General features: G+C 45.0%; 1 protein-coding gene across 13 annotated transcripts in view; it reads left to right on the top strand.

The window, feature by feature from the left end:
* Positions 1-688: 688 nt before the first annotated feature.
* The window catches only part of TLK2 (tousled like kinase 2), a 42,687-nt gene continuing 20,147 nt past the window's right edge, over positions 689-23,228 (top strand). The window contains exons 1-10 of one of the 13 annotated variants that reach the window (XM_057423998.1): positions 689-976; positions 2,999-3,087; positions 4,903-4,968; positions 11,962-12,033; positions 14,415-14,484; positions 15,506-15,549; positions 16,570-16,665; positions 19,317-19,484; positions 20,047-20,142; positions 22,938-23,030. In XM_057423998.1, coding sequence (XP_057279981.1) covers positions 3,007-3,087; positions 4,903-4,968; positions 11,962-12,033; positions 14,415-14,484; positions 15,506-15,549; positions 16,570-16,665; positions 19,317-19,484; positions 20,047-20,142; positions 22,938-23,030 — 786 coding nt within the window. In that variant the 5' untranslated portion in view covers positions 689-976; positions 2,999-3,006. Of the gene's footprint in view, positions 977-1,176; positions 1,338-2,998; positions 3,088-4,902; positions 4,969-11,961; positions 12,034-14,414; positions 14,485-15,505; positions 15,550-16,569; positions 16,666-19,316; positions 19,485-20,046; positions 20,143-22,937; positions 23,031-23,228 lie in introns of those variants that run through there. The other 12 variants (XM_057423999.1, XM_057424001.1, XM_057424005.1 and 9 more) reach the window with 12 other exon arrangements.

Genomic DNA, 23,228 nt, shown 5'->3' on the forward strand with positions numbered 1-23,228 from the left:
AGCTGGGGGGGGGTAAATGCTTCCTCCCCTCTATGGGGACACCCTGGGGGGGGCAGATGAGCCACTGACCCCATGGCACACCCTCTCTGCCCTCCCTCCAGCCCCTGTAACCCCCCCCACGCTCCTGTTCCCCCCAGGCCCATGTGACCCCCCCTCAGGTTCTTTGGCCCCCCAACCTTCCTGTCCCCCCCCACTCCTATGTGACACCCCCCCCCCGGGCCTTTTAGCCCCCAAGACCTGCCCTGACCCCCCCCGCCCCCTCCCCGCGCTGACCTGCCCCCCCGCCGTGCAAATCTCGCGAGACGCCGCGCGCTTTCACTAGTGCGTGTGTGTGTGTGTGTGGTGTTCACCAATCGAGCCGGGCCGGGCCCTCAGCGCCGCGGGGGGGGGGGGGGAAGCACCGGCCCCGGCACCTGCCCGCAGCCCCCACACACCGCCCCGCGCCCTCCCCACCTGACCCCGGCCCCGCCGCCGCCCGCCGAGCCCTCCCCCCGGGCCTTTGTCCTGCCGCGAGGCCTTGCGGCTGCCGCCGGCCTGCGCGCACCCCGGCCGGGCGAGGTTCCTTACGCGAGGCCGGGGATCCGCGGCCTACCCATCCCTTTTCCACCCCCCATCTCCATACCCGCCCCGTCTGCCTTCCCCGCCCCGGAGCCGGCGTGGGGCGAGCCCCCACCTTCCCCCCCCCTCCTGCTGCCGCAGCCCCCCCATCCCCTCCGCCCTTCTCCCCCGCGTGGAGCCCGGGTGCCCGCAGCGGCGGCGGCGTCTGGCTCACGAGAGGCCGCGGAGCCGCCCCTGGCCTCCCCCTCCCGCCCGTGCCGCCGCTGCTGCCGCCGCAGCAGGTTCCCTCCCTCCCTCCTCCTCCTCCTCCTCCTCCTCCTGCTCCTGCCCCCGGCGGCGGCGGGATCCGAGCGGTGCCCGGGGAGCGCTCGACCCGGGCAGGAGGGGAGAGGAGCAGCAGTAGAGGCGGCAGCACCAGGTGAGACAGCCCCGGGGCGGCGGGGGAAGAGCGGGGACCCCCCCTTCGCCTCCCGCCCTGGTGCCGAGCCCGAGGCCGCCCTGGGGGCGGCGGGTCCGGGGCGGGGGGGGGGTTGGCGGTGGGTGGGTCGGGGGAAGCCGGCAGCGACCCTGGGCCGCGGGGGCCGCGGGGGGCGGAGGCTGAGGAACGCTCCCCGGCGGTGGCTGCGGCGGGGCCGGGCCGGGGTCACGGCGGAAGGGCCCGAGGCCTGTGCCCCGAGGCGGCGGGAGCGAGGCCTGGGCCGCGGGTGGCCGCCTCAGCGGGGCACGGCTCAGAGCAGGCCCCGAGGGCTCCCAGCGCGGCCCGGCCCGGCGGGCGGGGGGTAAGAGCAGGGTGGAGGCGATGGGGGGGCCCGGCCTGGGGGCCTTGGGGCGGCGGGGGAGGTGAAGGGGCTGGGCACGGCCTGTGGATCCCCGGCCTGGGAGTTGAGGCGGTGCTGCCGGCGGTGCCGGGGAGGAGGAGGAGGAGGAGGCAGGCCGAGGCGGTGCAGCAGCTGGCAGCGGGGCAAGGCTGCTCACTCACCGGCTGGTGTGCTAACGCCTGCCTCTTGTTCCCCGTAGTGGGAAAGGGAGCCTGGAACAGAGGAGCCGGGGAGGGCAGGGAGAGGGGATTGGGGCAGCCTCCCAACGGGGAGCTCGACCCTTTGGAACTTGGGGCAGCCCCTTCCCCAGACCGGCATCGCAGCGATGGGATGTGATTCCCTCCTGGATGGTTGCCTTCTGTAATGGGGGAAAGACCTAGGAGTACTTTAACATCTTTGCGTTCATGGCTTGTCTGTCATTTTCCTCGGTGCACAGATTTCCTGTTTTGAAAACTAGGCTGCTGGCTTTGATGGGGTTTTAAAGCTCAGAGTACAATTAGGTTTCTCTAATAACCACATTTGGTGTCCCATTAGTTTGGGAGGCTTGTTGCTGGTTTGGGGGAGCAGTTGTAAATGCCCCCTGGGATGGATTCGCTTTGCCCCCCTAGAACTTAGATCTGCAGGGTTTGGAGGAAACGGCAGGGACAAAATGGACAGTTAATAAAAGGAACAATTGTACACTGCCTATTCTAGAGGGCACTTGCTGCCCTTCAAGAACTTTCCTCATCGCCTCTGCTCTCCATGCAGAAAATCTTTATCTTCTCTTTCCTTTTTTCCTCCTTGTTTTTTTTTTCCTTACCTTAGTCCAGAAAATGAAACTGGAACAGACATTTCTGGAAATGAACTTGATTGGTGCAGTTGGGAAGATGTGATTCACAGTTATAATGAACACTGAAATTTGGCCCATTTTTTTATTCACGGTTCAGGCTTGAATTTGTACATGTCTTCATTTTTAACCTGTTTATACTGATTAAGGTTTTTTTTGACAACCCTTCAAATAATGGCATTTCTTGTGTTGGATTTCCAAGGGGTACCCCAGGTACACGCAGTGTATCGAAGCAGCTGGTTCACTAAATGTATCTGATGCTTTACTCTAAAAGCTTTAAACAAGCCTTGTTTTCTTCTAATCCCTTTCTGTGCTTGGAAGAACTGGAGCTGTTGGTGAAATCTGGAGTTCAGGAAGCTCTAGGATTTCCAGGATTGGCCAAAAATAAATGATGGGGTAAAGAGCGCTGCTTTATTTTTTGCCCTCCTCGTCATGCAGCATGGATGAAGAGCTCTGAAGGTTTTAGTCCTAAGACTCTGGTCCCATGTTTTCCTTTTAATAAAGCATCCAGTGGGAGAAACGCAACATAATTGGTTTCTTGGATGTGGAGATCTTGAAATGGCTGGTAGAACAGATAGGAGAGGAGGCTCTCCAGCAGGGTTACAGTTTAAATACAATAATATGGTGGCAAAGTCATGTTATTATTGCACAGTAACCTTGCTTTTCGCTGGCAAGAGAAATGCTTTCTACGTGGTTATGCTGCAGAACAGGCAGTCTTGAGCCTCCTCAGTGGCATGGAATATTAAATCCCTCTCCTTTCCTTGCATTGCATTATCTGAATGTTGTTCTCCCTTAGCAGCAGAAATGATGGAAGAATTGCATAGCCTGGACCCACGAAGGCAGGAACTACTGGAGGCCAGGTTCACTGGAGTCGGGGTTGCTAAGGTGAGTGTGAGTATCTCTGGTTACGGGCATGACTGCTTGTCCATCCTGCGCTGCACTGTGGTGCTTTAATCTACACTGATAGTTTTGCTTTGCTAGCAGAATGTTTTATAGCAGTAGTTGTGTTTTGACCACTAACTTGCTTGAAGTTTGTTGAAGAGGATTGAAAATGGGATCTCTATGAGCAGACGTTTTACTATACAGAAGATTTTGGGTTCTAATTCAGTTCTTAGGAGTTGCTCCATCTTAAGACAGCTTGTACACCTGCCCCAAAAAACCCTGTGACAGCTTTTTCTGCGGAAGTGGGAACCTCATCTGTCTCCTCCTTTCCCAAAGAAGGTACTCCAGAGCTGAATTTGGCCACTTGTTAGATACAATTTCAAGTGTACTGTGTTGGATACACCTGTAACCAGACATAACATATCCAGGAATTTGTTCAGTTTTTTGTGGGTGCAGTGGGCTAAAGTTGTGTACTTGGTCGCATAGAACACACACACAGCAAAGGACTTAAAAGGTGAGCTCTTCTGTGTCTGTGACCCACAACCTGCTAGTAAAATCCCATCTTTGTCCTCACATACAACTTCCTAACTGTTCAGCAGCTGCCCTTCTTGGTTGAGGCACTTAACAACAACACAGTGTGGTTGCTTGATATATTACTGATTAATAATTAGCTCTGAGTTCTCCAGATGTTGTTGGTAGCATTAATTGATAGTCTCTGAGCAATGAAATGGTGGCAGGACTCATCTTAAACTAGGTCAGTGATAAGGAGTTGACTTTTAAGGAAGATCCTGAGTTTTGGGCAATATCAAGGTAGACGGTGAAACAATATATCCCTGAGAGATAATATTCAGAAACCTCTTAGAATTATTTGGAGAAGGAACTTTGTAGATGCAAAGCAAATCAGAACTTGAAAAAGGGTTTTGTTTGAGTTCGTACTTCTCTTTCTGTGCTTCAGGCAGGACTCAAACAAGGTTAAGGCTTTGAATGAAGTGTAAGTAAAATGCTCAGCTGTACAAGGTAGTGTAGGAAGGAAGGTTAACACTACAAGTTGTTAAGAGGTAACAATTTCAGTTACTGAGGTAAGGGGGAGGGTGATCTTTTCCCCTACTCTTAAGCCTTTAATCTTAAGGCTTTTACTAGCGTAAAAGTTTATGGTACATAATGTATTTATGATCTTGAAAGACATGGTTTACACAACATTACCACTTTTAATGTACTTTTTCATCATTTTCTTGCCTCTTCCCCCCCATGTATGTCACTTTAACACCCCTAGCTCTACCAGTATAGATAAAGCCAAACAACTTTCTAGGTTAGTTAAGACTTAAGCGTAGATGCTGCTGTTGCTTTAAAACAGTGCCAACATACTCAGCACTCACAAAGAGTGTTAGCAACTATTCCTTTTAAAGGAATAACCTTTAAAAGATACAGGAAAGCAAGTCTTAATTATGTTTTCAGTACGTTTGGAGCAGAAAGTACATGCCCTTTCTGTGTATGGATGAATATTAAAAACTCATTTTTGTTTCTAAGGCATAGCCAAGTAAAAAAGCCTCATTTCTTGGAGGCTTCACTTTGAGCAAAGCTGTTCTGTTACTGAGTTCTATTTTTACCTGTTGTTATGCAGTATAGTGTTTTACTTTGTACTAGTCAGTAAACTGTTAAAGTGCATTACACTTACTTCAGACAATTTCTATTTATTTACTTGCATACTTGGTAATTTGCAATAGATCAGCCAACCATTGATATGAATTAGCATGACTCTACTATGTTGCAGCAAATCTTGGTTGCAATATTAATCTCAGATACTACATTCCCTCCCAGGTTGGTGCTTCAAATTCCCTCCCTACCCCCCCAAGTCTCCGTCCGTCATGCTCCGCACTGGCATTGGTAGGTCATTGTCTTAAAGGGAATATATTGGGAAAGCTGTGATACAATTTGTATGATTCAACTAAGATTTTTAGCTCTCTCCAATGAAATGTTTAAGGGAAAGCTACGTAGAGTAAGGCAGTGCCATCTAGTGGGACCGGGCCTGGCACATCCTCCTGGGATAGAAGGTATTCTGTTGCTGTTTATTGCATAAAAGGAAGAAATGTCATCTTAGATGCTCTCCTATTGGGTGAAGGCAGCAGGCAGTTGTAACTGAGCTTCCTGCCTTCCACTGACTGGGTGGATCAGTGTGTTTGGTTAGGTTTCTTTAATGCTTAAAAACACAGGCTGTATTTTGGACCTGCATAAAAGTAACGTGCTAGTTTACAATCGTAATACAACTGCAGCTTTAAAGCCCACTTTATAAACATAATTACAGGTGTTTCCGAGAAATGAATGAGACTGAGCTCATCTAGAATAAATTTTTAGGTTGGAAACTATTAAAAAGCTGGAAAGTGGTGGGATTCTGGAAGAGCTTTTCCAGTAGCAGAGGACAGAAACCTAAAATACTTTAGAAACAGCTGTGCTGTGTCACCTCTTATGGTAGCTGAAGGCACAACCCAAAGACTGAGGTCATTTGCAGTCTCCAGTGTCTCAAAGTGCTGGTGCAATTCTGTGATGAATTATCTTGCTTAGGAGCTGGAAAAGATATTTCTCTAGAAGCTTAGAGTTAATGCATGGAATCAAATTTATGAGCAAGGAATGTTTCTAGGCAACTGTTAGACTCATGTGGTTCATCCAGGTCACTAAATAGCTTCAAAAAGCCAGTGATGCTTTAGATGTCTATTCTTGCCATATGGTAAAGTGCCATTCTTCCTCAAATTTGCAAAGCAAGTCCTTGAATCAACATGTGACTCTCTGACACCTACCAGTATTTCTGCTTATTTAGCTCCTGTTTCTGTTTACTTACTTGGGGAAATCTAAGTGCATTCACTTGAGGTTATTCTGACTAGCCATCCCAGACATCTTCCTTGGGTCAGTAGGTAGTTTGTTTCTCTAGATAACATTGTTTAATTTGGTCTGTTCTTATCTTCTGCCTCCCTTCCCCCTGTTTGGGTGCTGCCTTTACGGTATCAGGTGGGTTAACTCCAAAGGGGTCTTGTCATTTCCCCAGGCTTTTTTTGTGGATAAGAATTGGAATAGGTAATTGTGATGGGTGACTGTGTTTGCATGTGGCTTGTCTCAGGCTTAACCAGGGTGGATCATCACAAAAGCACATCTATCTTTTACAAGTGTGGTCTGTAAAAGATCTCTAAATTAAGTTGTGTTATTATAGCTAAACTGAAAAGGCTGAAGTATTTCTAGAGAGTAACCTTCTCTGTCGTGCTGTAGGAACCATGTTGATCTCCATTCAGATGACTGTGCTAGAACTGAAGAAGTGTTGGTCTTGGTGGTAGCTAATCCTCCCTTTCCTCCTTCGAGGTATTGTAAAGGAGGAAATGAAAATAACTTGAAGAGCGTCACTTATGTTGCAGAGCATCTGCCTCTAAAAAGAGAGTCGCTCATAAAAAAGAGCTGCGTTTATCTGTATTATTTTGGGGTTTACCATTTCTCACACTCTAGCAGCCTGGCTCAGTTCAGTAGCTACCACTTGTGGGGTCTACTTAGCAACACTTTTAGCAGCAAATTTACTGAGTTGAGAAGTCATGTTTGAGAATCATCATGTCTTCCTTGGAAGAAAGTGGTGCTGCAATGGCCATGCTCCTTAGTAGGTGTCACATGCCATCAGAGCTAGTTAGTGAGAGTTCTGAAACTTAGATTTGAACTTATCAGCTACCCCAGAATGTGCCTGGACTTTATGCCAGATACTTGAAAATTGCTTGGATGCTTCCATGTGCAACATTACTTATTTCAAATGTGCTGTCTGGCTGCTAGAGCCCAGACATAGTTGTCAGGTCTCAGCTCTATTTCTGCCCCTGAACTGAGGCTTGGGGTGAATTGTGTGACCCTCCAGTTCCGTTTGCCACCAATAAAGTAAAATACTGTTTTTCAAGTTGAGAGAACTCTTGAGATGTGATTCAAGCCAAGTAAATCCTGTTGCAAATCTGCTTACCCATCTGATACAGTGGAGGTTACCTGTGAACATCTGAGAGTAGATTAACTCCTCATGGCAAAAAGCCCTGCGTGACTTGGGGGGTTCATTATTGGCTATACCACTGAGCTTTTCTAAAAGCCCAGTTAAGCAGCAGGCTGTAATTCTCATACTGACATGATGCTTGAAATAAGAGAATGTCAATTAAACCTGTCTTACACAGTAGCACTGGACCAGAGTGACTGGAAAACCATTTCACTTTGGTGTAAGCCTGTGTGGAGTGAGCACTAACTTTTAGTGGAACTAAGGATTGCCTTTTTCCCTTTGAAATCTCTTGATTTGCTACAGAATTCAGAAGAACTCGGGTTACCTTGGCTGAGGTAATAAAGCATGTCTCTGCCATTTAGTTAGCAAGAGGATTTTGCAATGCATGTTGCTGTAAGTCCATGTTGGAGATTCTGGCTAGGCAGCTTGAATTCCTAGAGCTCCCTTTCAGTCCAGGGAGTTGGAGAGCGCAAAATGGAGACTGCCCAACAGAAGAGTTGCTGGCAGGCCTGAAGGATCATTTTGGGAGCTTGGAGAGGCTGAGTGAATGCACAAGTCATGCAAGGCAGTAGATAGGCTTTGAACAGGAGATGGGTAAGAGCAGGCTGAGTCAGGCCGGCTTTTCTATGGGAGACCCAATTTGAGCTATTATCAGGCTTGGTTGTTCCTATTGAGACTTCAGTCATTGTGCCTCATTTGTGGCCTTTTCAGGGCTCTTGCAAAGGGAGAAATGACTAACCAGCTCTTGTGAGTGGACAGATTCGAGATACTTGCCTTTGAGTGGGAGTCTTGAAAGCACCTGCTGCTGCTGCATCCACTTCTCGACATGGAGGGTTTGTTGTGCATAGGTAGGTCACGGACTTAAAGCAGCAGTTGATAGGTGAATCACAAGGGAAAAGAGCATGCCTGCTTATCTCGGAAAGAAATTCCTTGCGGAGGAGGAAGTGTGTGCTGTTCTTGTGCTTGTCATTTGGGTAAACACTATAGAAACTATTAGCTGCTTCCAGATGACCCACGTATTCTGCATTTTTGCTGAGCCCCATCACTGATTCTCTTGACAGGGTACAGTGGATGAGTGGGCTGGAAGTGATAGCAGAGAAGTGCAGTATTATCCCCAAGTAGACGGTGCTAGAAAAGCCAGATGCCAGTGCAAATGACTTCTTCTGGAACAAAATTCATAAGCCCTTTCCTGTGTAAACTATTGCATGTTTATTATTCCCAACTGTTCCCTCCCTGGCACTATTCTGATGGTGTCCTGTATTCTTTGCCATTGCTTACTTATCATTTTTTCCCCATATTCAGGTTCATTCCTTTAATTCCTTTTGTGTCATGACCACTTTAAATGGGATGCTAAATTAAGGCCTGCACATTTATCCAATGTCAGTTGCTGAGTTAAATATAAACAGTCAGGAATGATAAAACATCAATTTGAAGGGTTTTTTTTTTTATACACATGCTCACTGGCTGTTAGTTGAGGGGGAGATACTCAGATGGATGTTTTCTCATATCCATTGTCTAAACCTGTTGCTATAAGCAGTTGATAACATGTGGGAAACTAGGAATCTAGTTGGCTGATCAGGAAAACTTGCCTTGCCTTTCCCTTCCATAACTGTATGAGAAAAGAGGTGCACCTGAGACTAGACCATGCTTCTTAAAGATCCTGGGTATTGCATCTTTGCTGCATGTTCTGCTGAACAGTTTGTATTTCTGTAGCTAGATCACCTCAAAACAAGACCTTTTTTTGCCAGCTTTGACATGAGCAAGATGCTTCAGCTCCTTGTGTGTAAGAGGGGTCTAATAGTGTGAGAAAAGCATCAATGGAAGGCCCTCGAGAAGGTAATCGAGGGAAAGGAAAGCTCATGCAGTGGAAATGAGTCAAAACATGTCTACAAAGAATTAATTCTGCGTTTATGCACAATATCAATACACATGACTGTGACCTTGCTGGATACTTGTAGACAACTGAAAAGCTGTTCTTTCCTGGTTCTGTAACAGAGCAGTTAGCTCCTTTTCACCCTTTTGACTACTGCATTGAGGTCGATTTTGTGATGTTAGTGTCTAGAGGAAGTTTGAAGTAAAGGGAAAATAGGTTTCTTTGATCTTCCAGGATCTGTGATCAGAACTGAACTGCTCTTTTGTTGATGTGAAAAATGGGATTGATTCCAACTGCTGGAGCTGGAGGTTTCCCACACAGAATAGTCAGTACAGGTAGTTGTGGTACTGGAAGTAAGAAAACAGACTGGATTTTGTATCGGGTGTTTTTCCAGCCTCTTGTATTCCAGAACTTTACATTCAGATGCAAAATTAGTGGAATTTTTTATACTAGAGAGGATAAACTTGGATTTCTAACTATAAACGGCTTCATCAGTTTATTTCTCCAGGTGACCCTAGAATACAGCTCCATTGCTGAGATATTGGCCCTTCATAAGCCACGGATGTATCCTGTCAACCGCAGTGTTCCTGAAAAGCTCCAATGTGGCATTTTGGGAGCAGCTGTTCCTGTCATTTGCTATCCATGTGTAACATGGAGGCAGTTGGGTTTAAGCAAATGTGGGAACAACTTTCACTTTAATCTTCATCATGTCAGAACCTCAGCCTGTCCATCTGAGACCAGCAGATGCTCCTGCACCTAATAAAGCTTTCACGCCTGCACAGAAGGTTGATGTCTTGGACATGCTGCTCAGGTCTGAGTTCATGAGAGGAGCTGAAGGAATTTAGAGGACAGCATTTGTGCAGTTTATAAACCAGCTTTTTTACATGGGTGAAAAGATTAACTTTCTGTTGCCATTTGCCATATTTGTTACTCTCTTTTTTTATCAATGAGGCCTTCATGTGGTTGTAGCTAATCTTAGTGTTGACACTGCTGATAAGTCATGTTGGCCAAGGAACAAGTCCCTGGAATAACCCAGAGTTCACAGAATCCCAGACTGGTTTGGGTTGAAGGGACCTTAAAGTTCACCCAGTTCCAACCCCTGCCACAGGCAGGGACCCCTTCCACTGGAGCAGCTTGCTCCAAGCCCCTGTGTCCAACCTGGCCTTGAACACTGCCAGGGATGGGGCAGCCACAGCTTCTCTGGGCTCCCTGTGCCAGCGCCTCAGCACCCTCACAGGGAAGAGCTTCTGCCTAAGAGCTCATCTCAGTCTCCCCTCTGGCAGGTTAAAGCCATTCCCCTTGGCTTGTCCCTACAGGCCCTTGTCCAAAGCCCCTCTCCAGGTTTCTTGTAGCCCCTTTAGGCACTGGGAGCTGCTCTAAGGTCTCCCCTTAAGGAGCCTTCTCTTCTCCTTGAACAAGCCTGGAGTTGTACCAGTCGCGTTGGGTAGTGGGGAGCTTGCTTCTTTGTTGAAGAGATGAGGTAAAATATCTTTCTGGTTTTGAGCTCTTTTTGTGCTGAGTTGAAGGGGTAAGAGACGGCTTAAAGAGTATAAATCTGCAGTGTTTCTGAGAGTTTGTTGCTTTTAAAATGGAATCCTAAATGTGGAGCTTCTTGAGATATTCAGGTGGTGTTTGTTGGCTTGTTTGGGTTTTGTTTGAGTTTGGTTTGGGTTTTTTTCTGTTGAAGTAACTAAGCATGTCCCTTTAGGAGAAACGAATGTGGCAGTTAACCCTCACAGTGTCCTGCAGGAGGTAAACAGGACTGTTACTTCCTGTGGATGCCTGCTTGGAAATTTGGATTAGTAATAGCCAGTTTGTGTCACAAGCGTAATTTGGTGGTGGTGGTTGTGGGATTGGAGAACTGCTCCCCTCACAAGTAATCCCTGGGATTTCTCTGTGGTGTTAAGGCCTCTCCCCGCCCGTGCCGTAAGTTTTCTACTTAAGTATATGATGATAAAGTGGCTTTGCCTTCAGGAAAGGTTGACTGGTGGGAAGTGGTAACCACAAAAGTAAGAATGCAAAATATAGACTGAGTTTCTTGGGAAAGATGCTCGCAAGTCCTTAATGAAGAGGTAGCTTTATTGTGTCACTATTCCAGGAGTAATTGTGTATCTTGTTTTTCTATCTTTGTCAAATTCATCTGGATTTCTTAAGTTAGATCTGTAGGAGGCCACTTTATGTCAGAGCATTAGGCTAAGACACGGTGACTTTGCATGATTCACTTTTCTTTCCTTTTAAGACCGGTTTTGATGTAGATCTTAAATAATCTTCAGACTACTTGGATATGTAGAAATGCAGATGCGTATCCAGTAGACCCTGTGAATATGAAGGCAGGTGCTTGTAGGTACCTGGATACTACATCGGTAAATCTCTTGCAACCTCTTGAATTTGCACTTTAGCCTCGTAGGAGCAACTGTGCTGTTGGCAGGTCAGCCACAGGTCCATACCATAGCCTAGTGGTAAGGATTGTCTATGGGTACACTTGTTCACTTTCCTAGTATTAAAGGAAACATCAAAATTGCGCATTGAAAGGAAAATCAGTGGCACTGCCAGCATCTGATAACAGTAAAAGCTGCTTTGCCAGATGGAAGATGCCTCTGAATTCTTAGCCCAGGGTCAAGCAGATGCTTGCCTGAAGTGCTGAGCTTGGAACTACCACTCCTCAGCAAATCACAAGCTTTGTTTCTGCAACCAGTTGTCTTAGACTTCCATGAATACTGCCTTAGCTCTTTTGTGGATGTCATTAAATTGAGCAGTTGGGGTAGAAACTGATACAGAAATATCATTGAAAAGGCTGGATCTGTATACAGAGAAGAGTCTGTCCAACTGGCAGTCCAACCTCTGTCTTGCTCCAGACAACTGCTGTGTCTAGGTATTTACCAGTGTTACTGCTGTATCCACATGATTTAGAGCAGTGTAGTTAGCACAGAGATGCAGTGTTTGGTAGGACATATCTGCCTTGTGTCGAAGTTGTTTCTAACAGTCTTTGCTTGTTTTTCACTAGGGTCCATTAAATAGTGAATCTTCCAACCAGAGCTTGTGCAGCGTGGGTTCTCTGAGTGATAAAGAATTGGAGGTAAGCAGGCACAAACCCTCATGGTAATCGGGCTTAAGGTGGAGATGATTGAACTCAAAAGCTAGAAGGAATTGTGTGATAGTGAGTGACAATATTCCTCCTTTGGGGTGTGGAAGGGACTAGTGGAAGTATTTAATCTGGATCTTACCCCTCCAGTCTTTGGGCCACACTACGAAATGGTTCTTGAAGCTCACCACGGATTTTACCCAACCCCAATAGCACAGCATTTGTAAAGCTCAGCTTATGAAATTGTTTTCAGCTGTGTTGTGATTTGCTTGCTGGCTTTGGATATGCTTTGGGCCAAATCAAAACCCAGAGAGCATTAATGGAAAAGTTTGCCTTACCTATCAAATATGTGAATTTGCTGAAGTCTGGACTAAGAGGAGAGCGTTTTTATGAATCGCTCTCTGCAAGTGTGGGGAGGTGAAAATTTATGCTTTGTCTCTGTTTAATCTCACTGCTTGAGGATTAACTGCTTTGAAACGCTTGCTAAAGCAGCAAAGTCAATTGTAGAGTTACACTTTTACTTCGCAATTCCACATTAATAAAGCAAAATCTCAACTCCAAATGCATTTAAAGAACTTTCTGCATAGTTATCAGGTAAGTTTGGGATCATATTTCCCTCTATCACATGGCAGTACTGGTATGAGGTGTCTGGTGAAGCTAAGTCTTTTGAGAATGCAGTATGTTAAACTCCTTGCAAGTAAGTATAGTTAATAGTGGAAAACTGAGTATTTGTTCTTCTTTTACTTGGGTTTTTTATGCATGTCTGTGGAGTGATTTGAACTGACCGAGCTGACATAATCAAATCTCCCATTCCTTGTTTTTTCAGGCTGTAAGAGATAATTTTGTGTGTAATTTTTTGTTATGTAAGTACTTGAATGGAAAACACAACTTAAAATGAATCTCATTAATATGCTCACAGCTCCATGGAGGCTGTAATGGAGCCTGTGGTGTTAAGAGTCACGCCAACGCTGTTCAGGAGATGCTCTTCACTACGCAGTGAGGAGGCTATGTCACCTCCTTTTACACATACAGGAGCTAGTACAGCAAGTCTCTAGATAGCTGTGGAGTTTTTAGTCCCCTCATTCTTGCAGACATGATGGCCACCTTTGAACAGCCCCTTCATCCTCTTACCAAAGCAGTGACATGTCACTGACTGCCCAGCTGCTAACATGGAGCTGTAGATGTCCAGCAGCCAGGTTGAGCTTCTGGCTGTGTCAGCTTTATCCTTTTTATCCTACTAAAGGAGGTAGATTGATCTTTCTGCTTCCTGTGTGCAAGTCTTTTGGCAGAGATCTTTAAACAGGGTACTTTAGACTTTGGTTTCCAAAGAGCATGAAAGTTAGGTTTACCACAAACTTTCTGGCCATAGTTTTCCCTCCCCCAGAGCTGTGTTTTGCACATTGTGGTTTTCTTCCTGCCCCCAGGCTATAGTTTAGTGGTAGCTGCAGTGATTGTAAAGCATACAGCTCAGAAATGATTAGGGACCCTTTGGGATAAGAGATGTTTTTATAATGACGTTGGTGATGGAAATGACAAGATAATCTGTCTTTCCAAAAACCTCAGTGGGCTGCTTCTAGTGCAGCGCTTCCTAATGGTTTCAGCAGGTTTGGCCAGGTAAGTGACCCTGGTGATGGGGAAAGCACCATGGCAGGGTCTCCTCCACTCTCACATGTGCTATCTATTGTGCATAAATAAATCACTGTCCACTGGTAAGCTGCTCCTTGCGTCTCTGGTTGCTCACAGAAATGGCAGATGCAGCTGACCCTTGACTTTCATGGGAGCGGATGAGGAATAAACCAAAGGCCAGGTGAATTGCAGCTTTCTCCTGGTTTGGGGAGATATGCCTTATTGCGTGTATGGTTGCTGTTGTGCACCAGTGACAGGGTAGTTTTTGTAACTGTCTGCAAAGGGCCTTGGAAAGAAGCATTGGCTGTAATGAATTGCACCAGTAGACTGTTGAGTAGCCACTGGACTGCAAATTTGGATGTCTATACTCAGACCTCCTTGTTGTACTCAAACTCTTCTTGTACCAGTACTATGATCACTCTGAAATAGTTTACACAGGCTTTTTGTAAGTCTTCGAACAAAGTGTTTGAAGTAACTAGGCAGTAGAGGCTGGTTTGCTGCAGCTGAAATAGAGAGAAACCTGATTAACCTCACTGCTAACCATGTTCTCTCCCTTCTGCAGCACATATATCAGAAGGTAGCAGCTGTTTGAGAGCGGTTGTTTCTTTAAGTACCAGCAATAGAAATAAAGGCACCAGAGAGATGAAATGGCCACGGGGGAGATGGAGCAGATGATTGTGTTTTGGCATTTTTTTCTGTAAGTCTTGGAATAACTGCAGAAATGTTAATTTTGAAGTATTGTTTAACAGACTCCTGAGAAAAAACAGAATGACCAGCGGAATAGGAAAAGGAAAGCAGAAGCCTATGAGACCAGTCAAGGTAATTCACCCTCCTGACCCTGCCGTAGGAGTTCGCAATGGTTGGTAATCTGTGCACAGTCAGTGTCCAAGGAAACGAATGGCTCTTCTCAAGGGTGTGTCAGGCAGCTTGTTATAAACTACGCTATGATGGTGTAGTTTTCTTCTGGGAGCCTTGTTATCCTCCTTGGCAGGAAAGGAAATATGCAGCTTATTTGCACAAACTCTTGCATTTTCATGGACAGACTGCCCAAAGGCTTGATATGGCTTCTCTGAAGTGTTGGTTTGGTCCCATGTCGCTGCATATACAACAGCCAGACTTAAATACAGGCTTTCTGCCTTGCTTTCTGAGATGTATGCCTGCCTTGGTAGAGTTAAGTCCTCGCCACAACAAATAGAGAACAAACTGTGCTCAAGTTATAAAGCAGACAGTGCTGCCTTGGAGTACTAGGAAGAACCCAGTGTGTCCAAGTTCAGGTTTTCTAGCAAATAGGCAGATTTCTATTTCTTTTACTCTTCATCAAGAAAGTAACAAGGATTGGGTTGACAAAACTGCTTTGATAATATTATAATAAGGGAAAAGATCTAAGTTTTAATGAGTTGGTATTAAACCACCACTAATGAACTCTCTAGCTCTTATAGGAGTCTTTGTGAGAGATCTAATATGCAGTAATGTGCCTCATGGCACATGGAAGTGGTGGAAAGTGTCCTTTGCCCTGTCCTTATCTAGAATGAAAGTCTGGAGAACCTACACAACTTTCAATGCCCCTTTAGTGTTTCCTAAGTGCTTTAGCAAAGTGCAAATGCTGTTTGATTGGATTTGACATGGTTGGAATTGGGAGTTAATTGAATTGTCAGGTGTAGACCCTCCCAACAACAGAACAAGAGCTGTAACCTTTTGCAGTCTTTTGTTGTGCAGAAGCTTTTGTTGTGGAAGGTGTTGCCCCTTTCTACAGGGAAAGGAGTGTCAAAACATAGGAGTAGTTTTAACATGGCATCTTACTATTACAACTCTTATTTTCATCCTTTGTTTTTCCTTTTAGGAAAAGGCACCCCTAGGGGACATAAAATTAGTGATTATTTTGAGGTAAGCATCTTTACATTATCAGATATCTGGTGACTTCTGTTACTGATCTGTCACTGGAGTTATTGATTGATGATGTTGACCTGATGTGCTCAAGTGTGATTAGATCCGAGGACATGAGATTTCTGGGAGCTGATTTTTCAAACAGTTGATAAAGCAATTTTTGAACAGAGGAGCCACAAAAATACAGAGATTGAGATTGATTTCCACTGAACTTGGATCTGGGATGAGGATATCTCAGAGTATCCAAACCTATTCTGATAAGTGTCCAGTACTGCAGAAGAACCTGCCTGCAAAATCCTGATTCAAGTAGGAAGTTGTTGACAGGGTTCCCTCTCCAGAAAGGCTTGCCATGGGATGCTGGTACCACCTGGGAGGTGGAGACCCTCCCAGACCAGTAATGAACATCCTGAAAATCACTGTTCTTCTTTGATTGTGCAATTTCTGAAGCTTTTCTGGGTCTGCACAACCTAAAACTCATAAATTTGTTCTTTATTTTACTGACTCTTCAGAAATCAAGTACTTATTGGTGTTTACTGCTTTCCTGGCTATAGTTGTAAGTTTGGTGCACAGTGTGGTGCAGGAACATAAGGATTTCTGTACTAACTAGACCAGCTGCCCACCTGCTTACTTGTCCTGCCTTTAGTGGTGACTGGCACTGCTGCTTCACTGGGGTGTACAGTTCTTACCACTCCTGTGGTGCACAGTTAGAAACAGGGAATGGGATTCATAATTGTATACAGTAAATAATAGATCTATAGCCAAGTGTGCAGGTTTATATCTTTTTGTGTTAAAAATGTACTCGCTGCACATATGGATGTTTGTCTGAAGTACTTTTGCTATTAGTTTTGAAAACAGTGCATGAAATGTGAAGGTTTTCCTATTAGCTTCTATGCAGTTTTAATGAGTCCCTAGAGCCTATAAGGCTTCATTTTTAAGATCAATTCATCTGTCTCTGTTAAATTTGCTTCAATATAGTATCTCTGTGTAATTACTGATGATCAAACCTGTTCCTTTGGCCAGTTTGCTGGGGGAAGTGGCCCTGGAACCAGCCCTGGTAGAAGCGTGCCTCCTGTCGCCAGGTCATCACCGCAGCATTCCTTATCCAACCCCTTGCCGGTAAGCGTCTCCCTGGGGACAGAGCTGGTGCCTTGGCACTGACTGGGTTGGTGGCTGTGCTTCAGACGGGTAATAAAGGTTCTGAACAGAAAAGAAGTGTCTCTGAAACTGGATTCTGGCAGCAAAGCCAGATGTCTGAGACGCTGTAACAGTGGCTAGTCCAGTTGTAACTGATATGAATAACTCAGCTTAGAGCGTGCAAGATGAATGTTTTTAGCATGCAGATAGATCACTGTCATTACTGAAAGGTGGAACACACATATTAGTTATCTTGTTTTCCATTGTAGCTCATGAGCTTCTTCATAGAGTAGAGAGGATATTGTATGTTTGTATGGCACTAGTACAATCATACTCTGATCTAGATTGGACCTTTTGGGTATACGGAAAATTGTGCCTACCATAATTTCATTGGCAAGGTCTTTTTACTTCTGTTTATGCACATGCGGCTCATAAGGAGCATTAGCAAAAGCTTGTAAAGAAATGTGTGTACATGCACATCTGTTGCTGTGTTTTGTTACATAATCCCCTTTTGCTGTCACAGCATTTCTGCAAGGTCTGAATGTGAAGGGAGAACCAGGAGTTTTAAGGCACTTTAGCACAGAGTAGCTAAAGACATTGCTTTTGGCTAGCAAAGCAATATTCAGAAGCTCTGGTGTCTGAGCTCTAGTTTTGACCATTGCCTGGGCCCCTCTTTAATTCTCAGGATTTGAGTGTCCCAAACCCACAGAGCAGTGTGGGAAAGGTTGGTATTCCAAAACCCAAATGCAGTCTTTCCTGATGACACTGTTCTGCAGAGACCTTTGCACAGCTCATGAATTTGTGCTGAACTAAACCCCAACACTGGATGCTCTGCTCAGAATTCAGTGTGTTGCTAGATTTTTGGAAGCTTTGTAGTGCTGCTTTAAGGGAGAGCTTCATGTATGCTTCTCGGTACTTATTATGTGTTTAAAAATGGAAATAGACCTCATTAATTGAATGGCCTTTCCTCCTATCTTGTATTAATTCACTAATACATCTCTCGAAAGAGAAGTTAATGAAAGAAATAGCATCTCTGGATGTTGCAGATGTGTGAGGTGTTAGGGACAGTGCTCTATTCCAGCAGATAAGATACCCTCCAGGTGTTCATCATGGGACAGGTAGATTCTTCCTCTGGTGTCCTACACTGTGTATGTATTGAGTAGGTAAAAGGTTGAGCAGAGTATTTCTCATGTGGTGAATACTGATGTTGCAGTTAGTTTCAGCTAGGGCAGGTCATGTCTCTCCTTATACAGATGCTCTTTGTGTTTCTTATCTTCTGTTCTTTACTCTCGCAGCTGACCCTGTAATATTTGCTTATTCATAAGGAACTATTCTGTGCATTTTCAAGATCCTCGTCTTACAAACTGAATAGAAACGGTTAAGCCCCTCAAAAGAGGAGGATGAGAGAAAGTTGGAGAAGATTGAGTATCTTACCCATTACAGGTGGCAGTATGGTTTAGGAAGAGAGCAGAGTGTTAAAATGTCTTTCCCAAACCTCCTCCAAACCTGTGAGTTAATCTGTGCGGGACTGGAAATTGCCCGCAATCAGAACTTGCAGAGGAATTGTAATGGCTTCAGGATGTTACTTCTTGTCTTCAAATCTCTTGACTGCTTTGAATTGCCTTGCTTCTCCTTTGATCAGAAGAATGATCTGCAGGTCTTCAGACTCTTGCAAGGTCGCTCTCATATACAAACATTCTTTTGGGGGCAGAAAGCACACTCTTGACATTTGAAATGCTAGGCAGAAAATATGCTTCAGGTTACACTTTAGGTTGTTAAGGAAAAACTGAAGCCTGACCTGACTGTTTGCTTTCGATGTGGCATATGCCTGGCCCAGAGTTACAGCTTGGAAGGACTTTGATAGTACTGAGTTTTAGCAGTGATGGGCTGGCTTTTAAAGCAAGGGCAATGAGGTCTGAGTGCTGTAATCAGTGTAGCTCAGATGATTCTTCTTCTTACTGAACCTGGTTCCTGTATCAGTTGAAAAATGAGTCTGCTGCAGGAGAAAGGAGCTGGCCTTTAAGAGATACAGTGCATCCTTAAAAGATTTTTAGTGCTTTGATTATCTTACAGGAGATTGGTCCCAGCTATAATGACAGAAATGAGCTTGCTGTGACACCTGGGCCCTGAACATGGTTACGTTGCTGACTTTTAGCAGTTCTGACTCAGTTTACTTCACTGGAACGAACCTATGGTGACATTGGCTGCTCTAAAATGAGTCCTTAAAAAGCATCCCCTAGTGTAATTTTGAATGCATTGACCAAAATCCCAATGCAGTAAGGTTGTTTGATCTACAACCTAGTTTGCTCCATTGGCTCTGAAACCCATGTATCTGCAAAGGAAGAAGGGGTGTTAACTGACAAGGAATTCTGTCCTTTGTGTTCATTTGTTCCTTTTGTTTTTTTCTTGTTATTCTTCATCATCTTTTTGATGTCTGCCATTGGAACAATCACTCCAAGGAGTTGTGTTTTGAGTTATCAGATCCTCACCACGCTGCCTGCCCATTCCTGAGCTGCTGCTTCGCTGACAACAGTTTTGGCAGAGTCAGAGAATTGGTTTTGGTTTGTTTCTTTTTTAAAGAGGAAAGGGGGCCAAAAAAAGAGTTCATTGTATTTTTCTTGCCTGTGTTACAGCGGCGAGTGGAGCAGCCGCTCTATGGGGTAGACGGCAGCACAGCAAAGGAACCGCAGGAGGAACACTCTGCTCTGCCAACGCTGATGTCGGTGATGCTGGCGAAGCAGCGGCTAGAGAATGAGCAGCTGGCACAGAGGGGAGGTGGCCTCTGTTTTACTTTTGTCTCGGTGAGCAGCTCTGAAAAGATTGGAATCCTGAGGGATGTTTCTAGTTAAGGGATGGGGAACTTGCAGCTTTTTCTGCTCAAAGGCAGTAGTTCAAGTGCAGCCTGGTATGTTGATGGCCACCATCATCTGGTAAGTTCCTCTTCTTTGAGAAGAGTTCTAGGTCCCAGGCTTTGCTTGGTTAATAAATGAGTTTTAACTTAACTCAAGCTCTTATGTAGATCAAAATAATAGCATCTGAGAGGCTAATCTGATAGATGCAACAAAGCGAAAGAATGAAGTATTGTCTTGCTGTGAGAAGTGTTTGTTTTGGCCTTGCTTAATCTCAGCTGACATGAATTACATTAGGCTTTTAAAAGCTTTGTCTTTTAGCAGGTTGGGCCAGGCTTCCTGAGAAACTGACTCTTGTTTTACTGAACTAAATCTCTTGAGCATTCTTAAATCTTAGCATGAAAGTATGGTACCCAGGCCAGGCTGCACCTCCTGTGTAAAGAGAAGTGTATCTGCATGGGCACTAGTGGTCATGCTGAGGAGCATATAACAATACACTAACTTTCTTTTACAGGCCCAGCAAGGCAGCCCATCTTCTACCGGATCAGGGAACACTGAGCATTCCTGCACTTCCCAAAAACAGATTTCCATCCAGCACAAACAGTCACAGGTATAGCTCACTAGATGATACAGCTCTTGGATATGAGATTGGAGCTTCACGCATTTGTGTTCCACACCAAAGGGTACTACTTGTAGTAAATATAATGTTTCCAGTGAAAACAGTAGTCCCAACTGGGGTTGTAACTACTGATTGAAGTAAATCACTCTGAACTTTGTTCCTGATTCTGTAGAGGATGTTTTCAGTTGCTGCTACTGGAATTGGCCCAATCTGTTACTAAGGTTTCTCTGTATCAATATGGTGGGCAATTCTTCAGCCATGTGTGAATGTGCTCAGGAGAGGAACACCTTAGCCCTGGGTGTTTCAGTTCTGGTGTATCCTGAATGTTCTTCCTCTCTCTGCAAGTGAAGATGTAAAGGAAACCTGAGTGATAGTCGTGAATGCACCTGTTCAAGCACTGGGTGCATCCATGCTGCTTATAGTACAAAATCCACACTCTAGCTGGAAGTTCTTTGACCTCTGTAAAGTACACCCATGGAATAGATTCTCTTGTCAAGCTGGAGCATGATGTGTTCCTGTCTGTGCTTCTTAGCAACTTCACTGACCTGGAGTCAAGATGAGCAGTAGCTCTTTTGACTGTACTGCTGTCTTTTTGGTGCCTTTTTGATTCTTCTTGTGATTTGATGTCAATATTTGCTTTTAGCTCTGTCATCTTCTGTTGCTTCTAAGGATGTTCAGCTTTATCTGCAATGCACCTTGCTTATTTCTTCTCCAAGTCTGCTTTTAATCTTCTGTAGATTTTCATCTGATTTCTCTGTGACTGACCCTTCCCTTGAGTGAGTTTAAACCATCAGTTCTGTGTCAATCATTTGCTCACACCAGCCTGTGTCAGGGATGATTTTATTGCTGGGGGAAGTTCATTCTCCATTTCCCCAGCAGGTGGTACAAGCTCTTTGTGCATGAAGGACAGCAATTCTGCTTCTGGGGATACCTCCTAGCTTAAGTCTCTGAGCTCTGCTGTAGTCATGAGGGTCGCATTTGTCATCTCTGTTGTTGTCTGTGAAGATTCCTGTTTCTTGCTGCTGCATGGAGAATTCTTGTGTGAGAATGACACCATAACTCAAGAAACTGCCAAAGGTGCCTTTCAATCTTTGCTGTCCCAATACTCATGCTTAGCATAGTGGTCCCACCTGAAGTGAGCAAGATGATTTTATTCTCTCATGTACTAAAGATGCTCACAAGGTCCGTGTTCTTTGAAAAGGGTGAGGTATTATCTGAGCATGCTTTCTGCCAATGCTCGGCTTCATCATATTCTGCAGAAGTTTAGATGTCGCATACATGTAAGGCAAAGAATACAGGAAGATGCTTGGCTGCATGATGAGGACATGCATATATTGTTTTTCCTTTCCAAATCTGTTTCTAATTGATAGGATTAAGAAAAGTAATCTTCAGTGATTCCCAGTTAGACTCATTTCTGGCAATGAGAGGAACAAGTCAGCATGAGCATGGTTTCAGTCAGTACTGTGGCCCTCCAGCGCTGTGGGGCAAGGGGAGCTGTGATGAAGTCATGCCTTAGAGTGAACATCCTGAAGCATGGCTTCATCTGATACAGCACAAGCACATCTGGGCATTTGGCAAATGACATAAATCACTAAAGAAACTCTCTGCTGCTTGGTTGAGGGTGTGTAGAATAGGTTCTCAACAGCCAGCCTTCTCATTGCCTTTTGTCACACATGCTTTCTGCAGGCTGTCATGAATCAAAAACCAAGTTAAGGCTCAAGTGAGGTAACCTGCCCAGGCCTTCTCTTTGTCTTTTGGGATTTAGGCTCACCTTGCTTGATGTGCAATGCTGGCAGGTTTTGCTCTTTCCCATATTGGGCATATGTAGAGAAACAATGGTCAGCCAAGTTTGTCTTTCTTCATGGGGTTAGCTTCCAGGCAAGCCTAACATCTGGGGAACAGTTCCATAGCAGCTCCATAGGTAAGCCTGTGCTAACCCTTCTCAGAACCAGGGTAGCTGCTTGCTAGTCATAAATGTGACATCTGTGCAGTCATGGAGAGATCCTGTGTGTTGACTTGGCTGGTTTAGCTGCTATGTTCATGTGCATGCTGACTTCTTACACTTTGCTTCCCCACCCATTAATGCGAGTGCTGAGTTTGAAATACTCCTTCTGCTAGAGAATACAGTACATGTCTTTTGTCTTCTGTTCCTGGGTATAACTTTCACTTCATTGGCAAAGGTATTTGAGATGTACTGCAGCCCATAAAGCTTTCCAAATAGGTTTCACTCAAGAATTATGATGCTCCTGTCCCTTGTGGGCACTAATACATCAGTTTGTCAGAAACAAAGGCTTAATATTCTTGCTGTCAATCTGTTACAGTATTTCAATATGAAGACCTGTGTTTTGTGTCAAGATCTCCTTAGAGCCCCCAGGTCTTGTCTTCTGTCTAGCAAGTGGTTGTCTCTGCCCCTGAAAGATCTCATATATTTAATATTCCAGCTGTGGGGTTTTTGAAGCCTTTTTCCTGTACAAGCACTGCAGGAAAGGACAGTGACTGTCAGAGACCACCAAAGGGTGGGCAGAGCTCAATTATGAAGACAAAATTTGCAGGACATGGTGTATTGTGGCCCTTTACCTGTTACCAGTTTGTGTTCTGGTATTACCATGCAATAAGAAAATGAAGAATGGAGAAAGTTCTTCCCTGACTACTAGGATGCAGGGGATCAGTTCCTTCTTCTTAGACCTAACTGTTGAGATCAGATGGGGTTACAATGCAATATTACATGCTGACTATCTGATATACTTGTTTTCCTTAAATGTCTGTCGTGATTTTTTTCCCTACAGTCTGACCTCACAATGGAAAAAATATCTGCACTAGAAAACAGTAAGAACTCTGACTTGGAGAAGAAGGAGGGGAGGATAGATGACTTATTAAGAGTAAGTATTTCAAGTGGGACAGCTCTTCGAAAAGCTGATATTTAAAGATACCTAGAATGCACGTGCAAGCTCGGCTGCAGAGCAGGACTTTGTATAGGATTTGTAGAACCAGCTCTCACAAGGTAAAACAAAGAGAGTCAGCTCCACAATCAGCAAGAGAATTGTGTGGCTTGTGGCGACTCTGGACCTGTTTGAATC

This window comes from Pezoporus wallicus, unplaced genomic scaffold, assembly GCF_028554395.1.
Source record: "Pezoporus wallicus isolate ANWC-B61680 ecotype Strahan unplaced genomic scaffold, APGP_CSIRO_Pwel_v1 contig_8251, whole genome shotgun sequence".
Lineage (NCBI taxonomy): Eukaryota > Metazoa > Chordata > Aves > Psittaciformes > Psittacidae > Pezoporus > Pezoporus wallicus.